Source organism: Parasteatoda tepidariorum, chromosome 3 (genome assembly GCF_982258835.1).
Source record: "Parasteatoda tepidariorum strain Cologne lab strain chromosome 3, Ptep-v5.0, whole genome shotgun sequence".
Classification (NCBI taxonomy): domain Eukaryota; kingdom Metazoa; phylum Arthropoda; class Arachnida; order Araneae; family Theridiidae; genus Parasteatoda; species Parasteatoda tepidariorum.
The window spans coordinates 45,570,606-45,594,971 of record NC_141757.1 but is presented as its reverse complement, the minus strand read 5'-3'; the positions used below and the strand labels follow the sequence as shown (position 1 = coordinate 45,594,971).

General features: G+C 27.6%; 1 protein-coding gene across 2 annotated transcripts in view; it reads right to left on the bottom strand.

The window, feature by feature from the left end:
- Nucleotides 1–24,366, bottom strand: part of Usp7 (Ubiquitin-specific protease 7) — a 49,439-nt gene that overhangs the window by 23,198 nt on the left and 1,875 nt on the right. For both annotated transcript variants that reach the window (XM_016058570.4, XM_016058569.4), the window contains exons 2-15: nt 20,478–20,585; nt 19,269–19,371; nt 17,864–17,962; nt 16,864–16,937; nt 15,958–16,022; nt 14,098–14,186; nt 13,635–13,743; nt 13,147–13,277; nt 11,803–11,857; nt 10,757–10,837; nt 3,974–4,064; nt 2,101–2,293; nt 319–475; nt 91–235 (exon numbers count right to left, since the gene is read on the bottom strand). In XM_016058570.4, coding sequence (XP_015914056.1) covers nt 91–235; nt 319–475; nt 2,101–2,293; nt 3,974–4,064; nt 10,757–10,837; nt 11,803–11,857; nt 13,147–13,277; nt 13,635–13,743; nt 14,098–14,186; nt 15,958–16,022; nt 16,864–16,937; nt 17,864–17,962; nt 19,269–19,371; nt 20,478–20,490 — 1,405 coding nt within the window. In that variant the 5' untranslated portion in view covers nt 20,491–20,585. The remainder of the gene's footprint in view (nt 1–90; nt 236–318; nt 476–2,100; nt 2,294–3,973; nt 4,065–10,756; nt 10,838–11,802; nt 11,858–13,146; nt 13,278–13,634; nt 13,744–14,097; nt 14,187–15,957; nt 16,023–16,863; nt 16,938–17,863; nt 17,963–19,268; nt 19,372–20,477; nt 20,586–24,366) is intronic.

Sequence of the window (24,366 nt, the reverse complement as noted above, 5' to 3'; positions counted from 1 at the left end):
TGTAATTACAATAAGATTAAGTACAGGAAAAATAATGAATTATTACTGTAGCACTCATAAATATCTTATTAAGCAAAAAATGAAACTAACTTATTGCACTATCTTTTATATACACTAACATATAAGCATTTGTACAATGTTTGACAGTTAAATCTTCTTCTTGGCCACCAAAATTATGATCAACAGCTTCTTGTTTAGAACAGCGAGACACAACATCATCATCAAATTTACACCACTAAAAACAAAATAAAATGAATCAATAACAAACACCAATCGTAATTTAAAAAAATAAATAAAACTGTTGCTATAATAAATTACCTTTCCATCGCCTTTCGGATTTATAAACACTACATAATGTCCGCCATGATTATCGCCACTGTGAACTAACACAGCATGCAAAGTGTAGATAGGCGGTCCAGTGTCTTCATCACTTTTTAAAAATTCTTCTAAATTCAGCTGTTCTGGAAATTCAAACCTGAAATATTGCAAAAAACAAATTTAATTTATGGTCATATAACAATTTTAAGCAAAGAAAAAAAATCACATAATTAAAAAAAAAAAAAGGATTAATAAACAAACAATATTGAATGGTTATGTTGTACGAGGAAAGCTGAACTACTAAAGCCATAAAATTATTGGTGTGGACTACTCACTCAGTTGTGGTAAAAACTTGTGAAAGCTCACTAGCACAAATTTTTCTTACTGATAATTTTTGTCTTATTTTACAGGGATTTTAGTAAATGGGTTACAATACATGTTTCTTGTAATCTTTAAATTTAACATTTTTGAATCTCGACTATCAGTTTAAGTCAAAGAGTAGCAAAAATCTTTTCACATTAAACAATAAAACAGCAAAAGACAACCAGGATGACTTTAAAAAACAAAGCACTAAAGCTAAGGTATCAAAGGATTTAAATTGCATATGGAAGAGTAAGGAATTACAGCTAAAGTATCAAACGATAAAATTGTAATACGAATCAGATTAACCTATTTAACTTAGAATCTTCAAAAAATCATACATTAACTTTGTTTGAAATTTTGTACTCTATATTTGTTTATATTATTTTGTTTGTAGAATTTAATTCAGCTAAATGCTAGCAACCAAATAAAGAGCCCATAAAAAAATGTCAAAAGCAGCAGGGAAAGAATACAGTTATTTTCTTTTTCCTCAGGTTCACCACCTAGGTTGATATAACTCACTTTGCTGTCAAAAGTCAGCACCCTCTTAGTGTTCAATCTTAGATGTCACCAATTGCAGATTGATGTGAACAAAATGAACTTCCCACTTTAGCACCAAGAACAAATGAACTTCCCACTTTAGCACCAAGAACAAATGAACTTCCCACTTTAGCACCAAGAACAAATGCACTATCTTCACTTGACTTGTTCAGTAAAAGCGATAACTTTTTAAAATTAGAGAAGTCAATGCAAAGGTCAGAATAAGGAATTTATCTTAGTAATTTATCTGACTGCCAGATAATGACCTCCTTTAAGAAAATTACTTGGTCTCAAACATAAGTTTCTTCTTATGTTTGTATTAAACAAAGCAATTATTATGAATTTCCAAAAGATAAGGTGGAGAAACTGTTTCCCCTCATCTTAAGCAAAAATTAAAGTAAACATTTTCATTCTTACAAGCTTAGATTGTACCAACAAGATTCGCTACAATGTACTGGTCGCATTACAGGTAAAACAATGGGCAAATCAAGCCTACGGTTTAGTTAGGAGTCTTTTACATCATAACGACAAAGTCAAACTAATTGGAAAAGTGTATTTTGACGAAACTCTAAAAATTTGATTAAGTATCAGAAAAAAATAAGGCATAATCCATTGCGTTAATAAGCTAGATTAGTGGTTATCTAAATCTAAAAGATTCAATCTGTGCTACCTATTTTAGTCTCAATTATTATCAATTACGTGAATTCAGAAACATATAATAATAAATTAATAAAAACTAGACAGATTGTTTCTACTCTGTTTTCAATGATTTATTTTTAATAATCATAGATTGTTTCTACTCTGTTTTCAATGATTTATTTTTAATAATCATAAGATATGTTTAATTTATTAAAGAAACAAAATAAAGGATTAAAAACATACCTATCATTAATTTTTATATTTTGATCAGTCATAGGATCATACTGAAACCTCAACAGATGCAGATGTAATACTGGTGGTAAAGAAGAGAAGAAAATTCCCTTTTCAGCTTCCTGCAGGCCATATTCCCCGGCATCATATTTATTTTCCCCATCAAGAGTTTCGGTAGCACAATAGTCTTTAAAAGATTCTATTACTGGAAGAAAAAATAGATAAAGAAACTTAACATAAGCAACCAAAAGTATACTATCAATGAGAAGTTACAAAATATTAGATTGAAGGTATAATTTACAGGTAAAAGAGCCAGATGCATTTAGTGCTGAAAGAAAATTGAAGATAAAATAAAGTTCTCAAAATCAGAAAATAAAGCAATGTTAAAAAACTATGATTAACACATAACAAAGGCAGTTTGCTTTTGATGTGCTTATTGCATGGTTAATATGATACTGAGTTATTATGTCAACTTCATCTACAATGTTCAAAATTATATTTTCTTATTTGCAAATAAATATTTTCTTACAAAATTTTATCAATCATCAATGGAATTAAAACTAACACCAAGTAACAGTAATCTATGCCAAGTATTAAAAAAAAAGTTGCTTGACTGTTCTGACTTCGAAGTTCTATGAAACATTTTTGTCCTCTCCCAAAGGATCATGTTTGAGAGTTAATTAAAGAGAGTTAATTAAGAGAATTAAAATTATGTAAATCGCAGTGGCAACATTTTTTCAGGCTTTCTCCGACATACCTCTCTAATATTGCAAGATATTTTAAAAATATACATGTCACTAATTTTACACACTATTTCCTTTTTCACATGTTATAATTCATCCGTAAAAAAAATAGTGAAATCCGTAGCAGTAGTAACTATCAAAAAGAAAAAAAAAGATCGACGACGAAATCTCGCGAATCGAACTCTTCAAACAGGAGTTACTAAAATGTGTATTTTCATTTCGGAATTCAGTTACTGTAATAAATAATACTGCACTAAAAATATCGCTTTTAAAATACCGGATTTTAAAAGCTATGAGGAAATCAATAGTAATAACAGCATACAAAATAGAACTAAAATTTCTACAGAAAAGAAAACCAAATTTTTTACTTCATTATTCTCAAATGAAAAATCACAAGCATTTTTCCCCACTCCGATGAGCAAGTAAGGAAGGCATTGAATATAATTCTGAAGAAAAGATAAAATCATTTGAAAATTTCAGCAGAAAAAAAAGTAAAAATTTTTATTTCCCAAAGGCAAAATCTTTCTGCAAGAACTCTAACGTTCTGCGACAATGTCGCCACGGGGATGTAAATACATGTGAAAGAGGTTGAAAACTGGATACTAAGGGTAGTATAAAATAATCTTCAAATGCTTTTGAATAATTTCAGATTATTATATCAATAATAAGAGGAAGAGTGTGTATGTGCCTTTTATACCCCCAAAATTGTTGTCCAGAATCCTAAGGGTAATTTCGGCCTCAGATCCTAAAAATGGTTTAAAAAATTTTAATGAGTATATTAAAGAGGAAAGTTTGAAAGGTTTTTTTTTTCTTTTATGAGTCAACTGATCATTTAAGCTCTTTTTTTCATTTTTTAACACTTCACATATTTAAGGCAGTTGATATATAAAGTTGGAAATGTTACCCTTTTAAAGAAATGTGTTAATATGAATTAAATTTGAATGTAAATAAAATGATCCCTATAATGTGAAGTCAACTTAAAAAGGAAGTGTTCTTTTCCTTGATAAAAATCCTTCTTTGGAAAATAAGATATCAAGACCCTTTAGAAGCTGAAGAATACTTTGCACCTTTATCTGCTAAATTGGGTTAATTTAAAAACTAAATTAAAAAAATTTCACAGAAAAATAAATATTGCAACATACTTGTTTTCTTTCCTTTAACATTCAGCTGGATGTCGTAGAAAGGCTCTTTACGACTAGATGTATAATTTACATGCTTACATCGAAGAAAAGACTAAAAATAAGAAAAATAAACTGTCACGAAATTCACAATTTAATAAGCAGAATTTTAATTTACTATATTGAAGTTGATAAAACTAAATAGCAAGTAAAGTTCAAAAACAACATTACAGTTCTATTTAGAATTGGAAATAAATTTGGCTAAGTATGTAGTTTTTTATTCATCTTCACAGTAACAAATCAAAAAGTAACAAATGTAACTATGTTTTTTATGGAAAAATACTCTGAATTTTGACTATAACATTAACAAATATCATAAATCAAACAACAAAAGTTAAAGCCTTTATCTATGTTATTTCGGCTGCGTGAATTAAATTTGGAAGGCACCGTTTGGTGTCTATTTTCTCTATTTACTGTACAGAAAATTATTAAATACAAAAAAAGTATTAACTTTATTCCTATAATGCGAAGTATAGACACATCTTTGAATTCAATATTTTTAAAACATTGATACAAAAATACTAAACAAAAAAATTGCATAGATGTCTATATTTCACTTAAAATACTAAAATATAATTGATTTACAAGAAATTTCTTTAAAAGAAATATTTTATAATGGCAGTTTTACTTAATAGTAAGTCTTAACAAAGTAGTCCTTGCTGCTTATATATATAAAAGGTACAGTGCATGCAGTACATTAAAAAAAAGTTTAAAAAGATATACAATCTCAAAGAACTGCTTATTTTATTATGATAATAAAATAAAAAATAGCAGCTGAATCTTTTGAAAAAATTTTGAAACTTTAAAAATTTAAACTTACCTGCGTAGCACTACATTTTACACAAGCCATATTTTCTTGCCTTATGGGAAATTTAAACAGGTATTTAAATTTGAGTTTTTTACCCATCAGTACGCTCATACGAACAATGAAAGGGATTGCAGAAATTTTAAGAATGATTTGTATTAACTAGGCTTCTATTCTATGCACTAACATTCAAAATTTTTTAAATAGCTTTACAAAAAGGAAATCTTTATTTTTATATTTAATACAAATAATTAATAATACACTACAGATAGATAAAGTAGTGGAATGCATAATAACATAAAAAAAGTGTTTTCTATACACCTTTACAATTTCTAAAGGAAAGAAATCTCTCATTGCTAAACAAAAAGTAGCGGAATGTTGATCACCTAAAACAGCAACATTAAAAATAAGCTTAAAAAAAAAGTCTAACTTGTTTATATTGAAGATGAATGGAAATTTGTTTGTTGCAACCAAGCGCTAAAAAAAATTTTTTGTGGAAAAAAACAACAACCTAGAAGTTAATACATACTTAAGAACTAAATTATAAATATAGCACTTACTTAATATCTTTTTTATTTCAGTTACAGAATAAAAGTCACAAAAGCTTTGAACAAGACATATATATTTTAAAATAGCTTTGAACTGTCTCATTGTTTCTGTTGATCTTTGGATAAGACTTATAGCCCGATAAACATAATCGGCATAAAAAATATCATTCCGAAAAACATCAAAAAAGAATTTGTAGAACAGAAAAACATCAGACACAAATTTTCCAAGAAAGGGTTATCTGAGTTTGAGATTTGTAAATAAGTAGAAACTTTACAAATCATTACAATATTACTCACTACAACCTGGGTTTGCCTCTTAAAAGTAAGCTATGATCCAACAGACTTAACTTTGTACCCACCAAGTATTTCAGATTTCTTCGTAAAATCCAGACTCATAATAAATTAGGGCTCATTATAAGAGTTCCATTGTAAGAATATAGACAGTTTTAATCACAAGTTACGTGATTTCATTGATATCTTTAAGGATAAATACAGGGTGGCCACTCTCCAGACCAAAAAAAATTCCCTGAGTTTTCCAGACTTTCCAGAGTAAATTTCTAAAATTCCAGATACCACAACGCAACATTAGCGAGACTTCATAAATTTATTAGCTATACAACAATATACAGTAAATAATATATATATATACAGCTGTGTTGCATTTAAAATGTATTGTATGAATTTCTTTTACAAATGTGGATACACATTTACAAGATCTGATGACACATTAAAACGAGGAAAAAAGTGTAAATGTTCTCTAATAAAACAGCTGTAAAAATTTAGGCATTTCTAGCACAAAAAATATATATTAATACACATATTTCTGCTAAAAATACAGATTATTGAAATAGCAGCCATAAAATTTACATATAAAAAAATAACTGCTGTATACTCAACCATAAAAATAAACTTAAAAATTAATAATAGTTTATAAAAATTATAAAAATAAAAATCTACATTTCAAGGAATTTTAGAAACTTTATTTTGTATAAAATAAAAAGTTGTTATATAAATAGATTATTACACAAATTGATCAACTCCATCAAACTAAAAATTTAGAATTGAGATCTAAATTACTTGTGAAATAAATTATCAATAAATGAAAAGCCAAAAATATTTAGTCATATAATGTTGTTCATTTATATTATCTGGGAAACTTATTTTAAATATAAATATAAAAAATATACCAGTATATATATTAATATATTCTTTGACACTTAAGTTTGAGATGTTTTAAAAAGAGGAATTAATCAAATTCTACAGTATAAATAGCTCAACAAGTGAATAATTGAAAGCTTTTAAAAATTTATTTCTTATAGCTTTTAATTGTTCATCAATTAAAGAAGTTTCTAAATAAAAATCAGCCGTTAATTTTTGTTTTTTAGCATGCAATTCTTTTTTTAATTTTTCATTTTGCCTCTTTTCAACATAACTTTCTTTTTTTCTTCCGTTGCCTCCTTCCTTTTTTCTAACACTTAGATATAACGTGTGTGAGACTGTTTTCCGTAGTTTATCATGGATTTCGTCACAGTTATATTGTCAACATCACCAGCATCCATAACGCCATCATGAATTTGCCTTAGAGCAACTAAACTAACTTCATGTTGATTTTCTATTAAACAATCTGAATTAATAGAAAAGCCCCTTTCTATAAAAGCACTTCCGTGTGACAATATGAGGAGAAACTTAACAAAGGAACTTAAATTTTTTGGTGCATTGCAAACTTCAAATAGAGAGAAGAAAACATTATCCAGTCGTTTTTCCCTCTTCTCAAATTGGTCCATTTCTTTCTTAACTAGAGGATTCCGAATGAACGTTTTGTAACTATCTTTCACACTGTCAGCCTTGATACCTGATATCCAATTGCTAGATACCAACATTGAAAGGCAAGATGAAAGCCTTTTTTCAATAATTGCTATATTTAAAATTACACCAGAATCAAGACAAGATAGCCCCCTTGTTAACTGGAATTTAAAAGGTGATCTTTCTAAAATCTTTTCACAGAATTTTCTATAAGCAATTGCACATTCTTTCCTAAAGGAAAATTCTTCAGAAGGTGAAGAATCTTTTATTTTCCTTATTTCATTCGCAACTGCAAAACTAAGAGCAACTTCGTTGATTGGAAGCAGATTATCTGCCAATGAAAAATCTATTTTTCCTAATTTTGAAGAGTTCTCCACTAAAATATCGGGTTTTACAAATTTATCAAGAAGAGATCTTAAAATTTATGTTAAATTAGAGAAAAGTAAAGGAGCTAATAGAGCATCACTCTGAAATTCTGTGAGAAATGTTTCAATAAAAGCAGCTAATGACTGAAAAAATGCCAATTTTGCAGCAACGAAACTGTATTTGATACACTCCGAGAGTACACTGAAATTTTTTGAGCCAACATAGATTTTTTCTCCTTCTTTGCTGCTTTTACAAATTCGAAAATATGATGCAACATTTCTAATGCCCTCTCAGCAACTTCTACATTTTGAACCCATCGGATTGCACAAAATTTCTTTGGAAATTTTTCACATCCTGTGAAATACAAGAAATCAGCTCTATGTGATGGTACATCTTTAAAAATGTAGTATAGCGCCCATAAAAAGTCCATTACATTCCACTCTGTAGACTTTATTGCATGTTTAAACCCACAATGGATTGTATGCAGTCCACAGCTACCTATATCTAACAGCACAGGATCTTGCGGCATTTCCTCATGTTATTTTTTAAGATCATTAAGAAATTTATGGTTGACATTAGGTCCATCCATAAATATTTGAATTATTTTATTTTTATTGATTGAAAATTGGGTAAGGGCTTCTTTGAAGTTATCCAACAAATCCATTGCTGTTGAATGACGAAGAAATACTGATGTCAAATATTGTGTCTGGACTATTTGTATCTTTATTCCAAAGTCGAACACTAACGCCCATTTGTTGTTTCTGAGCGATTTTATTTAGACTTTCATCAAAGCCCATAACTAAATAATCACAGCTAGCTATGGTTTGTTGAAATTGCTCGCCATAATCAGGCATGAAAGTGGACAAAAATAAAGAAAGCTGAACTTTTACAACGCAGGTCACTGGGAGGAGGGGGGGGGAGAGTGCTCTATATGATACGCGAGATTTATAAGTTTTTAGTAACTCTTAACTATGCTAGGAGATTTTTATTCAATATTTAAAGTGGCAGAAGCATTTAGACAGTTAACTTTAAATTTTTCTTAAATATAATTTTAAAATTTTGACCACTTATAAATTAAAAAAAATTAAGCAATTATAGGAAGGCACGACTATTAAATTACTTACTAATGAAAAATATATCACATCTTTACAGTAACTAATTCAAGAGAAAACTTACTTCTACTTCTTTCAAGAATCTTGATATTGGATTTTAAAATCGCATGAATATGAATCGCGATTTTGGATTTCAAAATCACGTGAATATGAATCGCGATTTCGGATTTCAAAATCGCGTGAATATGAATCGCGATTTTGGATTTTAAAATCGCGTGAATAGGAATCGTGCTGTTGGATTTTAAAAACACGAAAATAGAAATCACGATATTGGATTTTAAAAACACGAAAATACAAATCACGATATTGGATTTTAAAATCGCGTGAATAGAAATCACGATATTAGATTTTAAAATCGCGTGAATAGAAATCACGATATTAGATTTTAAAATCGCGTGAATAGAAATCACGATATTAGATTTTAAAATCGCGTGAATAGAAATCACGATATTAGATTTTAAAATCGCGTGAATAGAAATCACGATATTAGATTTTAAAATCGCGTGAATATGAATCACGATTTTGGATTTTAAAAACACGAAAAAACAAATCACGGTATTGGATTTTAAAATCGCGTGAATAGAAATCACGATATTAGATTTTAAAATAGCGTGAATAGAAATCACGATATTAGATTTTAAAATCGCGTGAATATGAATTGCGATTTTGGATTTTAAAATCGCGTGAATATGAATCACGATTTTGAATTTTAAAAACACGAAAAAACAAATCACGATATTGGATTTTAAAAACACGAAAATACAAATCACGATAATGGATTTTAAAAACACGAAAATACAAATCACGATATTGGATTTTAAAATCGCGTGAATATGAATCACGACATTAGATTTTAAAATCGCGTGAATAGAAATCACGATATTAGATTTTAAAATCGCGTGAATATGAATTGCGATTTTGGATTTTAAAATCGCGTGAATATGAATCACGATTTTGGATTTTAAAAACACGAAAAAACAAGTCACGATATTGGATTTTCAAATTGCGTGAATATGAATCGCGATTTTGGATTTTAAAATCGCGTGAATATGAATCACGATATTGGATTTTAAAATCGCGTGATTATGAATCACGATATTGGATTTTAAAATCGCGTGATTATGAATCGTGCGGTTGGATTTTAAAATCGCGTGAATATGAATCGCGATTTTGGATCTTAAAAACACGAAAATACAAATTGCGATATTGAATTTTTAAATCGCGTAAATAAGAATCACGATGCATAATTTTCAGATCACGTGAATACGAATCGCAGTGAGTAATTTTTAAATAGCTTACAAATACGAAAAACGATATCTGATATTACAACTGCGTGATAACGAATCGTAAAATTGGATTTAAAAATGCGTGAATACGAATCGCAACGTTGGATTTTAAACTCACAAGAATACAAATCGCAATATTGGGTTTTTAAAACGCTTAAATACAAATCGCGATATTGATTTTTAAATTGAGTGAATAGGAATTGCTAGTAACGCGTAAGTTTTAAATCAGTTAAATATGAAAATCGATGATTGATATTAAAATCGTCTGATTAAAAATCGCGATTTTCGCAGATTCCGGTGCAGTTCCTAATATTTAAAATTCCGAAAATCAGTCAAACAAAAAAATCAAATATCGACGGTAGAAACGAAACGCTTAGACTCCTTTTCACTCTATAGCGGAAGTCGCAGTAATCCGACTATCGTTCGGGCGGCTTGGGTTTCTCGAATAGGACTTCCCAAAAATTTTAGTTTTTGGTACATGGTCGGAAATTTTCAAAATTGGGAGAAAAAAAGGCGAATTTCCGCTTTTTCGCGGGAACACGAAGCGTTCATTGAAGGATAATCACGTGATGCTTGATCGCGATGAAGCAGATGCGTCTCGCTCCGAAAAACTAAACATAACGGAATGGGAAGAAAAGAGCGACGACGCGCGACAAAATTATTTTCCAGAATTGACGTGAAATTCCCTGAGAATTCCCGGTTTTCCAGTGGTATTTCAAAATTCCCTGAGAATTCCCGGTTTTCCCGGTTTCCAGAGTGAGTGGCCACCCTGTAAATATTAAACAAGATGTAACACTTAAATACATAAATAAAAAAGAAGAACTTACAGTCATTTTCCCTTCAAAAAGCCTTGGTATTGTGCCTTCAACACAAGTTTCTTTCATTTTACTCTCCATGTTATCTAAAAGCTAAAATTGACATATAAATATTTTTATACAATTTCTTGAACATAGATTCTTACAGCAATAACTTTGATTCAGAATTAATTTTAACAAATTACCCAAAAGTGAATTCAGGAAGAATAAAATTTAAGACTGGCAATGTTAGATTCTCTTTATTTTTATTTTCCAGCAAAAAATTTTTGTGTTTAATAAAATCATTTTAATTTATTTTTTCTTTAATTTATTTTATGTCTAATTTTAATTAAAAAAATAAAGATAAAAAATAGAATTAAAAGTTTTTCATTTATAATAGTTTAATTTTTTTAAAGGGAAATTAAATTAATATTCTAAAACTTCTATCGGTCTTTACTGTATAATTAGTATAGAACAAAAATTTTGAAAACAAAATAAAACGATTAATGAGAATAGTTTTACTTGCTTCTTAATTAAATTTTATCATTATATGAAGTATTCAGATACCAAATATTGAACAACATTTTCACCAGAGTTCAGTAGAAATATGCATTTTCTCCACTCACACAACCATCATCCAAAGGATGCCTGGTCTGCACTTTTTTTTAGATTTCTCAACATCATTTAAAATAGCAAAAGGATTAAGGATTTTGTTCTTTCAAGAGCTCTCATTCATCAAACACCAATAAAATATTTTTCAAAATTAATGTACACACACCAACGACAGAGAACACCAATGATAGCTAAAGAAAATTATTAATTTGGTAATGTGATTGCCCCAGACATTCTAGATGTCATATTTAACCAACAGGTAACAAATGGCATGAAAAAAATTACTCAATTAGTTTAAACTTATTACTTGAAATTAGATTTATTATAGTCTATGCTGTTGAAAGGTGTAAATGCAATGTAATTATATTAAAAATAAATTATAATGCATTTAATGAATAGAATTGTTTCCTCTAAATATACAATTCAAGAAAATAAATTAAAATGTAAAAAATATGTAACTTATTTACCACTCTGCATAGTTCCTGAACATCATGCTGCATGAAGGAGTCTAAAGTTTCCCAACTAAATAATTAGAGAAATTCAAAATTAATGAATTTTTTAACAGTACATCTTGTGATATTACTTTTTGAACATACTTAGATAACAAAATTTCACTAAGGAACGAAATCATTAGATCAAGATATTTTTATAGTCTTTTAAATATACTTTTATTTAACTTAATAACAATAAAATTCATACTAAATTACATAAAATTTTAGATTTCGACATCTTTGATTTCAAAAATTATATTTTGTGAAGGAGGTAGTGTTATCATTAAAAATTTTTTTATTTATTGAAAAATAAAAAAAGATATTTAATTGTTATGCATCTGATATTTTTATAACTGCCCTTGAACAGCCAGCCTAATTTTGAGTTTATGGCTACCAATGTTCAACGCCATAGCCTCGTAATTTTAAACCAAATCCAGAAGATAAAGCAACTCCAGGATCAAGCATAGGGCAAAATTTTGACTTCAAGGAGAACTTTTTGATGGAAATAACCCGTATTTGCGTTACATGGAGAGGAAAACCCCCAAAACTACCCAATGTTAGCCTGGCAGCAAAGGGACTAATTCACAATCAGTCTACCACTGAGGATATTTTACGTCAGCATTGTGGTCGGTGTGAGCCGGGTGTGGAATTCTCACCAACCAGCTATCGCTGAGATTCAAACAGCACATTTTAATTTATGCTACTTTCATCACATTCCGAAAGCGGATTCAGATACTACAGCCCTATTAAATTTGAGGTTCGCTTTCATTATGATCATTCATGAACACAAAATATGCAAATGTCTTAGAGGAAATAGGTTCCTTTCCAGATGAAATGCCAACCTTGCCACAATCTAAAAACCACATTGCCAGTCATTAACAAGAATGTGGGTGAACATCTTTTTTCCTCCCAAAAAATGGGAGCAGGCATATAGTCCATCAGTTCCAAAATATCAAATGATCTAATTAAAGTTCTACAATTCTGATATACTAGTTGGAATATTTTATATCAGCGGGAATATATTTTCAATTGTCATTTATTACCACTTTCCTTATTAAAAAAAAAAAACATGGAATAATAAATTATTTAAAGTTCTACAATTCTGATATACTAGTTAGAATATTTAATACCAGCAGGAATATATTTTCATAACAAAACTCTATCAAAATTGTCTTTACTTATTACCATTTTTTTAATTTAAAAAAAAAAAAAAAAACATGGAATAATAAATTTATAAGTTAAAATAATAAAATTCAGGATGTTTTTAGGGAATAAACATTTATCAGCATTTTTTAAAACAAATGCAGAAAAATTGCATACCCAAATGATTTTGTTAACTTTTTAGTTCCAACAGGCCTATCAGAAAATTGAAGTTCATAAAAAACTCTCTGTAAAGCTAAAGCAACACTTTTTGAAGAATCGTCACTTTCAGTAGGAATTTGATAAACTGCCTAGATAAGAAAGAATAAAAGTATACACATAATATAGACATATTTTAATACAATGAATTTTAAATTTATTACATAAATTCAACTACATTTAAAAAAGGAATTTTATTTTAACAATTTATGATTAAAAAAATCTTTTACAGTCAAGCAATAGATTTTCAGATTTTTAAATTAACACTTAAAAATAGCTATTAAATTTCAACAACTGGATTTCAATAACGTTGGAGCATTTCTACCTTTTATAACCATGCATAACACAAATTAAAAAAATAATTTTTAAATTTAGTTGACAAAACAAGCGAAATTTACAATTGCTGGAAGCATACAAATAACTTTTAACTCTAAAATTATAAAACTTACCTTTCGAAGTTTATTAGTAAAAAATAATGTTTGGAGCAATGAGTTCATATAACATGTAGCACCTTGATTTTTCAAACCAACATAGCCAGTGTGTTTCTTTGAGTCCCAACTGCAAAAAAAATAAACTGTTAATCATTTCACAATATTTTTAGAATATTATTTGCGATTTGAATTGGTCATTTTCTTTTAAATAAATAAATAATTACTAGCGTGCAGGCATTATTAGTTAGGATTATTTTGCTAGGATTATATTAATTAGGATTTAGTCAAAGTTAAGGATTATTTCCACAAAAAACTACTCTTAACTTAAATAAATTTTATTTAATTTGACAGTACAACAAATAAAAAAACACTTAACTGAAAACAATGCAAAACTTTGGACAATTTAATTTCTTCTCTCTCTCTAGCAATTATTAGAAAGAAAAAAAACTTTTTCAAAAGAAAACAGGATAAAAATAATTACCTAACACCATGAGGAGCATCAGCAGTAACAGTTACTTCAAAGATAACACTATCATCTTTAATAAAACCTTTTTCGGGATCACATACTTCCTAAAAATACATAAAGTTTTAATTGTTAATATATTGAAAAAAATAACTGAAAAATTTATCTGATTATTTATTTAACAATTTCTATTACTAAGGATAAATATAGATCAGGATTCCCACTCAATTTCAGAAAAAAATTCCCTGACTTTTCCAGGTATATCAGGTTATATTTCAATGAAAATTAATACCATATTTTATGTATGCTATGAAATTTTTCATCGGAACATTTTGATTCTTTTATTTGTAACGCCAAGTATTAGATTTTCTATGTAAAACAAATATTATATGAGGAAGGAAGCATTTCAGTTTGTCTAAAATGTGAAATTTTTACAATAAATAATTGTAATAGATGTTAGAATTATTTAACTCGAATTTCAACAAATTAGTACTGTTACTGACAATTCTAAGACTGATTTTTTGCCAGGTATACTGAAGGAATTTTCCAGGTTTTTGTAAAAAAATTGCAACTTTCCCTGATTTTTGGAGTTCCCTGACAATTCCAGGTTTTCCCTGTTCTCCCTGACCCGTGGGAACCCTGCAGATGTTTAGCAAAATGTCTAGAAAACGTTTAAACACTACAAAATATAAAACACTCAAAAGATCTTTTTTACATAAACCTAACTACATAATTCTGATGATTCTTTATTATTTACATATAAAAATACTAATTCTATTTGTTTGTATTTTTCGATAGTTTATCCTTTAAAGAAACAAAATATTTATACAAAATATTTTTAACATAATATGTTAAGCTTGGTGCACAACGAGTTGTGAAATGCAAGAATAAGTGAACTTGTGTGCTCAATTGATTTATGGATTTTCTCTCTCTTATCAAAATATTTTAGTAAAAGAATAATTTTAGCTATTATATTGGAATTATTTGTAAAAATTATGTAAGAAAAAGAACTAATAATACTTTCAGTATAAATAGCAACCTATTTAGCTGTAATAATTTTTAATAAAGGTTACAAAGGGTTATTGGTAGTTTATGTAACAATTAGAAATAAATGTAGGCCCTACAGTGAAAGAAAGTGCTTAAAATGAAAATGACCGCAGCATTTCAACCAAACCATATGAGGTGTTCCATGAGAGTAGATTGACCAGAAAATGGGTTGGACTGGCAATGATGTAGAAGAAGCATCTTATGAACTTGGTATTGATGCAGTACAGTTAGTTACAAACTTTTATATATTTATAAGAATAATCGATTACAAAACTTTTAAAATTTAATTGAAATTATGTTTTTTTAACTTGCTGTATCACTAACTAGTAAAAATTTCAACTGAATCACTTCAAATTTTGGCACAGCGTTTACAGTAAATATAGTTTTTGTTGCAGTTAGGGATTTTTTAATTAGGGTTTACATTTTTGAGTAATTCATGAAAATGTAGCGACATTTTGCGATTTTTTTTTTTTTTAAAGGAAGATTACATTAATCAAATTTGGATGACTTTTTTTTTAAAGTTTTGAGTACAGCAAGTTATGGGTAATTTAAAAAACAAGATATAATCATTGTACTGTGTAAGCACTGAGTTTTTTTGATTTTTATATGAAGATTAAAATATGTATAGTAATTAAAAACTGTATTAAGCTAAACTTATCACAATTCTTTCAATAAAAAATTCCTTTTTACAGACTTTTACCCTGTTGTTCCCCCTTAGAGAAACAAAATAAAAATGATTAAGTATAGAACAATCAAAAATCCAAATACAAAGAAATATTTTGATTATAACTATAAAACTGTCCAAAATACAGAAAGAGAAGTTTCACTTACCGCCCATGACATAAAATGACTAAAACCCCAATCATTTTCTTTACTATAAAAGAGGTGCTGAATTTCTGAAAAATAGAGAAAAGTTAACATGATTAGAAGATAATAAAAGCAGCAGGACTGACAGGATTTAAATCACTTGATTTTTTATAAGACACCTCTAATTCAAAAATTTAGATATAATATTGGAAGGGTGGCCCCAAACATTCAGAAAATTCCTAGACTATTCCAAGCCAATTTTATAAAATCTCCCCGATTTTAGTAACCAGAGACATAATTTTTATTCATTTCTAAATAATAGTGTTTTTATAAATAAAATATAACACAAAACATTTATATTTGCTAACAGAATTGGAATATATATATATTTTTTTTTTTACAAAATTGATTTTTTTTGGAGAAAATAAATAGTATCAAACTTTCAGATACCTGAAATTCAAATTAACTCAGTTTCCCCAATCAAGTGTGTTTAAAACCTAATTAATATATAATATTTAAATGATTCAGTTATTTTGTATATTTGATTGTTTCATAACGTTCTGATCCAAATAAACTCATTTTTCATTCGATATCTAACTGATTTACTCTTTAACTGATATCTAACAAAGCAATTCCTTGGCATTCTATTCAAAGGGAATATAGAGCTTGAATAAAAACAACTATGATTTTATTTATTCAGTATTTATTTTAATATTGGAATAATAATGTTTAGAACTATATTAATGTTATTTGTGTTAAAGTAATATTTATAAATTTAAACACAGCTTCGACTGGCAAATAAAAAATATTTAAAAAAATATAATTAAAATCATAATTTTTGTTATTATGTCATTAAATTAACTTTTTGATTCAAATCAGATAAAAAAAAATTTAAAAAAGCCAATAAAATGCTTATGCACATGAACTTACTTCTTGAAAAACTTTCAACACCTTCTTTCTGTGTAATAAGTCTCAACTCAGCAACAGCATTACAAGACCATGTTCTGTTATACAAATTAAAAAAATTTTGAACAAAGATTTAATAAAAGAATAAAGTAAAATACAACATAAAATTAAAGACATGATGGTAGTAACATGTTCTGAAAAAAATATGTGTTTTGCATTAGCTAAGCTAATTTTTTTTTTCAAGTTTGAAATCTTGTATAGCTATGATTTCATTTATTCAGTATTTATTTTAATATTTGAATGAATATTGTTCATGAATTACACAAGTAAAGAATAAAACTTTATTTGTAATGGATAATTATAATTTTTTCATGTTAATTAACTTAGCAATAACACATTTTATTGGTTACATATACCAATCAAACACTTATGTTCACAATTATATGGTGAGAGGTTTACATTGTCCATACAGTACACTCACTTTTATCAATAGGTGGGAAATACCTAGTTCCAAATAAGCAAACAGTCAGTTTAATCAAATATAGGCGAATTGTGATGATAATTTTAAAATAAATTAGAAATTTTACAAAAGGACAACATTTAAATGAATACAAAAAGAATTGAACTTTAAATTACTATGTACAAATACGTGTTAAGACTTAAAAAGAAAAAAAAAATCAACTGTTTCAGAAAGAATTTAGTTTCAAAACAATCAGAAAATATGTACTCATTTAGCTCTAAAACACCATAATTCATTTAAGTAGAGATAAAATGAATGTTAAGTTGAAGCTAAATATGTAGATTTTGCTCTCCTCCTGAATATCAAATCCACTTTTGATCTCAACTGAATTGTTATATACTTATAATCGCATATGCTATACATTTATAACAATATCTTTCAATGTCAGACATTATTTATTTATGAGTCATATTTTATGGGACCAGACCAATCTTACTCGTTGTTCCAAAAAACAAACTAGGAAAAAATGTCTCCTAAAAAAATTTAAAAAGAAGATTCACTTACGTGGATTCTGATTCCCCATTACACTGCAAAAAGAATCCTAAACTTCTGGTTGGAGATCTGTCCTGCTGATGAGTCGTACGTGGCATAACCATGATTTTCCTATTTCAATAACAAAGGTATAAAAGTTAAAATTAGTAGGGAAAAAAAATCAATGATAAACGATGCCAATATATTTTTAGTATCTTGATATAGGCATAAATGTTAAAAGAGATTAGGTCTGTTTAAAGACCATTCACCACAGATCAAAGACTCTAAAGTTCCCTTCACAAAAACTTAAATATGGATGTTTCACATAATTCTATATTCAAAAAATGATCGCTGTAGTAGAATTTAATTTCTTTAAATCATGATTAATATTCCATTTTGTTTACATTCTTAGAACTCGAAAGATTATTTTCATACACATCAGAAAATTTATGCGTAAATAAAAGCAAAAAAGAAAAGAGATTCATAAAATAGCATGACATTTTTGATGTTATTAAAAAAAAAGTGTTGAACATAAGAAAACTTACTTATCTCCAAACAGTAAATTTTTTCCATTATTTGATGATTAATTTCAGTTATTGATTTAATATGCACCTGCACCTAATGTTTGGCGATTTCTTTTCTCGCCAACAGCTTGTGGTGCATTTTAATTGATGCTGCTTTTGTCGCATGCTAAAAACAAAATCAGATACTGCACCCTATTAAATTTTAAATTCTTTAACATTATAGTCATTTTTTTTAATGATACAAAACATGTATTTTATAAATGAAAAAAAAAAAGCATTGTTATCTCCCTCCCAGGCAACAGTTTTGTTACCGGTGTGTTGCTAATTTATAAAAAATATAACAATACAGGCATACAAAATATGCAGATTCGATTCCTTGTAAACATGCGTTTCGAGATTACTTCATTATTTTTCTCATATAAACACAATTTTTCTTAAAACACACTAATCTAATCATTTGCCATCCTGCCAAATGTGATAAAATCGTTAATTCGGCAAAACAAATTGTGCTTTAACAAAAGTATTGCTGAGACATTTCATTCTGGTGGATAGATAAAGAGCCAATTTGATCTTGGTAAAAGGGTTTTTAAATCTTTCTAAACAATATATTTAAGTATTAACATGTCTTAGTAACATGGGACTAATCAATTTCCCAAGCTACCAAAGACACATTACATTTTCTGAGGTAATTATATCAATATTATTACTTTCATTATGGGAAAGGTTTTAATTGATTGCGCATTAGATAAGTTCTGTTCATGGATTAGAATTAATTTAATTCTTTAAACATTACATAATATATATATATATATATATATATATATATATATATATATATATATATATATATATATATATATATATATATATATATATATGCACATAATCTTTGATTTTTGAACATATTTACTTACCATGGTAAATTTCTGACATAAGTTGGAGGACTCAAGGCAGTCTCCCTTAATTTGCTGAAGTTATTTACAACAAATCTTAAGGTGGCTTCAGAGCGAGCTTCATCTGAAAAAATAACAACTAAATTAACTCTTAACTGTCTTAATATTCAATGTTATTGTTAATTGAGAAATATTTATAAGTAGAACAAAAGTTAAATATTTTAAAAGAAGTTTAACATGGTTAAAGAAGAACTGCAGTGCTAATAAATGTTAAATTCAGAAACATTTCATTGCTTTAAAAGAATTTCATTGCTTCAAATCCCAAAATGCAAATAAAACACATTGGTTAAAATTGGTCTTTGGTTTTCTTCCTTATATTTCTTCAATTCTATTTTGTTTTCTTCCTTGATAATTTCTCATCAGCTTATTTGTAGTTGTAAAGAAAGAATTTATAAATTCAGTTACTTCTAAGAGCAGAAGTTCAAGTTTATAGTCAATCCTTTATAATAGGTAAAATTTTGGAAATCCACCTACTTTTACACAAAAAAAAAAGTCTTAAAAATCAAATTAAGATATTAATCTAACATTACAGGAAGAAAAAAATGGCCCAATAAAAGTTCAAGAGGCATTTTTTGTTTTCATGTTAAATTTAAAATCTGGTTTTGATTGAAATGATTTTAAGTTACACTCACTAGAGATTAGTTCGGACTGGCTTTTGCGGTTCTGAGCGTAAGATATATATATAGGTTTACTTAAGAGTCCAAAATATACACTGGATAAAGAACAAATTTTGCAGTTTTTCAGTCAGTCTCATATGTCCATACAAACAAAAGGACTAAACAGATCTTTAGCTGTAATTTCTTAAACCTTATAAATTTTGCATTTTTATGTTTAATAACTGAACCAAATATTTTTTTAAGTAATAAATAATTTAATGAAAATTTTATCAAGGGTACCAACCCGCTTAAGAAACCTTTTCTCAGTAAACAAGCTCGAATCGAGCTTGCGCTGACTCCATTGCATCGCTAACAATCGTAGATTAAAATAACGCCTCATATAAAAACAAATAATACTTCTTTTCATTTGATTTAAGCTTTTTCTTTTTCATTCAAATAGTATACATTGTAACTTCAAAAAATATAAATTCTTTAAATTCATTTAGCTTTAGATAAAACTATAAAATGAAATGCTCAAACTACAAATGTTGTAACTTATTTTCATAAATAATACCTTCTTCTTCCATTGCTTCTTCTTGATTTCCTACACTGTTCTCAGTAATATCACCATTTATATATCTTTCTTCACCACTTCCATCAACTTGAACAGTGCCAGTCTCATCTAAGAAGTAATAATAAATGTCTATAAATTAACAGTATACTAATTTGAAATGCAGATCTCCTAGTAGGTGGAATTATTATTTTAAATTAAAATATATATTAAATTTCAACTAATATAAAAATCGATTTTCTTTAATAAAAAGCATAATAAAAATACAATATAACCTTCACTTTAAAATTATCTCATTTAAGTACAGTCAAACTTACTACATTGTACTAAATTACACAATTTATTAAAACATTTATAAAACCATTAGACTGACAAATTTGAATTAAAATCTAGATAAGTTTAAAAAAAGACCAAGCTCATGCCTATCATATGCGAGAATAATTACTTTTCTCGGTGGAGAAAAGCAAACATATTTAATAAACGACAAATTAATACTTTTAATCTACAAAAGCTAAAAAGGCTTTTCTAAAAATTGGTGTATTCCAATTAAATTTAAGAGACAAACATCTATCTACTAAATTAATTGGAACATTAATGAAACTTTTCTATTCTAGGATCAGAATAAGTGAAATAATGCTTCTTTTTAAGTTTATATTTTTTAACAACATTCGTTTATAATTATAATGTAATAAATAGTTAAAAATATTAATTTAGAAATATTAAATCCTGATTATAAGAATTGTTCAAATTAATTTAACAATAAGTAAAATAATTGCAAATAAATAGCTCAGAAATATGAAGCTCTAACGTAAAGGCTTTTACAATAGCAGGGTCAACGCTAAGCAAAGGTCACCTTGCCAAATGTGATAAAATCGTAAATTTGGTGAATAAAATTAGGTTTTGGCGAACGATTTTTTTTTCGTCCGATGGAAAGAAAAAAATATATTTAACTCTATCCTCAAAATTACTTCAAAAGGAATTTTTCTAAACAAAACAGTATTAGCTAGAGATTAAACAGCTAAGATTGCAGCATGGGTGCAAGTTGGAAAAAAGGCCAAGACTGAAATTTTTTTGACTGTAATACCTAACATACACAATACCCCCTCAACTTATGCAAACTATCTAAGAAAGCTTTACCATAATACATCAAGATTAACTACCGTACAAAAAATATGTATTCATCTGTCTTTTGATAAAATAACAACAGGACATAAGAAAATAGACCAATAACCTAGACCTAAAAAATATTTTTACGGACAGAAAAAAAATTATTCCGATTTCCGTCTTCGAGTCAGTCTTGTTTCCGTCTTACTTCCGTCCGCGGACATTTTCGAAAGACGGAAATCCGTCCTAGGGACGGAAGACTTGCACCCATGGATTGCAGTAATTTTCAGTAATTTGGCGAATAAAATTAGGTTTCGGCGAACGATTTTTTTTTCGTCCGATGGAAAGAAAAAAATATATTTAACTCTATCCTCAAAATTACTTCAAAAGGAATTTTTCTAAACAAAACAGTATTAGCTAGAGATTAAACAGCTAAGATTGCAGTAATTTTCATTAGATTCACTGCATAACCAACTGGAATTGGGTCTAAATAAGAAAAAATAACAAAACTTAGTACTAGTTCTTATAAAATTTCTAAACTTGCATGTAATGAGACTTATAGTAGAGAATAAATTAATCATATAGTAAATAATTTTGTTTACTTACAATGTCTCCAGAAGAAAAATTAATAAGAGCTTCATTTTTTATTACTTAAAGACAAACCAGATGCTTAGAGTGAATTTTAAAAATTTCTTAGAGTGGTTTGTAAAATTTTAAAACTTACCAACAATTTTAATAAAAATTATACTTATAAATAATCAATATTTATTTCGATTTAATATTTCAGATATCTACAGCAAAAAATAATTTCTTTCATCGATAAAAAAATTGTCAATCTTAAGGCCATAATTTATTTAAAAAATTTAGATGCTATGTTAAAATCTGTCACACTATAACAATGACCAATAATTGATCAATGTAATCTTTAGAATGACATTCTCAGCCAAATAGAGCAGTGGTATTTAAAGTGGTAGTATATGAGCAACATAGTTTCTTAAAAAAATTGTTAAACAGATAGAAGAAGGAATTATATATTGACTTACTTAAAATTGAAGATTTTAACAATAAAACAGAAACAATAAAAATAGCAAAGGTCAGAGAGAATAAGAAATTTTAAAAAGGGATCGAAATGTTTAGTTTATTGAAAATTTTAGATACAAAAAATAATTAGCATTTGATTTCTCACAAACAAAAACTTTTAATTGTATATACAGTTAGATTTAATAAACAAAATTCTATGAACACTGATTTATATTTTTTCCCCTTGAAATACTAATACATGATTATTAAAAAAAAAATGCACTAATTGATGCGAAAAGACTTCTGACGTAAATTATGTATCATTAGAGGTAGCTTAACTAACCACATCCAAAAATGTTTAAGTTAAGAAAAAAACTCATTATCCTTACGAAGAGAGCCTATTTGCAACAAAATTCACACCAAATTAATGATAAGCTCCCAGTGCAAACGCATATCAACATGGCCAACTTTTGAAACGGCATTGCACACCTTTTTTGTTTTTGCTAGCTTTCTTAAATTGTTTGAAATGAGGAAAATAAAACTTACTGAATAAAAGCTACTGTTTTAATAATAAAATTAATAAAAATGATACCAAAAAATCATAACAAATAGAAGTCTTTCTGTTTGCATATAAAGAAACTGATGAAATAAAGAAATTTTGCAAACTTTTTTCTATAAAAGCAAAAATTTTTTTTATTTTGCACTTGATTTGACAAGGGTATGTCAGCATATAAAGAGCTATTTTTTGTGGTCTAATCAAACCCAATGGCCTTGCAAGGTCATATAGTTGTTTCTTTTTCAAAAGCGAATGTCCTCCTTATTTATCGAAACATGTCACCAAGTTAAAGATTCCAGTAAGATTACAAAACTATAACCTTTTTCAATAATTATATATGTATTGTAAAAGATAACACGAATTAAATTTCTGCTTGACAAGTCTAACTTTTAAAAGCTTTTATATTGTTTTGAAAGCATATTTATATAATTCGATAGCTAAATAAAATGGAACTATTTCCAGTTGCGGGTGATTACTTAAATCCTACACCTCAATGATTTTTTATTAACTTGAAAACAAATATAGCACAAAGATACCTAAACAAAGGTTGTTGAGTTTCTTTTATAGTGAGGGGGGGGAAATTTTTCTAACCAATTTTGAAGAAATGGATTTCCATCAAGCAGAAAAATTCTAATCAAAATTTGCACCTAGCAAAATTTACTGAATATTCTTCAACCAATTTTAATTATTAATACTAAATGTCACACAGTCACATGATATGCTAATTACTAAAAAAAAACTGAAAATCAATAATTCTTTTAAAAATCTTTCTGGTTGATTAGATAGAATGAGTTATGAAATATTTTATAAAAGTATACATATAGAATCTGAAATTAATTTTTATTCTATACGCATCTTAATATAATTACCTTCAAATATCTTAAGTAAAATTTTTTTTATATATAAGTATACTAAATATTTCAGCATATTTTTTGTAATTGGGTACTTGTAACTCGAGAAAAAGACTATAACTGATGCACAGACACGTGCCCTTAGCACTAGCTGATCATTTATGAACAAGATGGCCAGTTAAAGTCAAGCTAAGTTTCTCCACATAAGTTATAATATTAATTAACACAAAGTTAATTAAATATAATGCATCATATCAAAATTGTTAAAATATAATTCTTTCTCGTCTACGTCTTTCACTTAACTTAGATTTATTAATGTACTTTATATTAACCGTAATATATATTTTTGCTTTGTGTACGA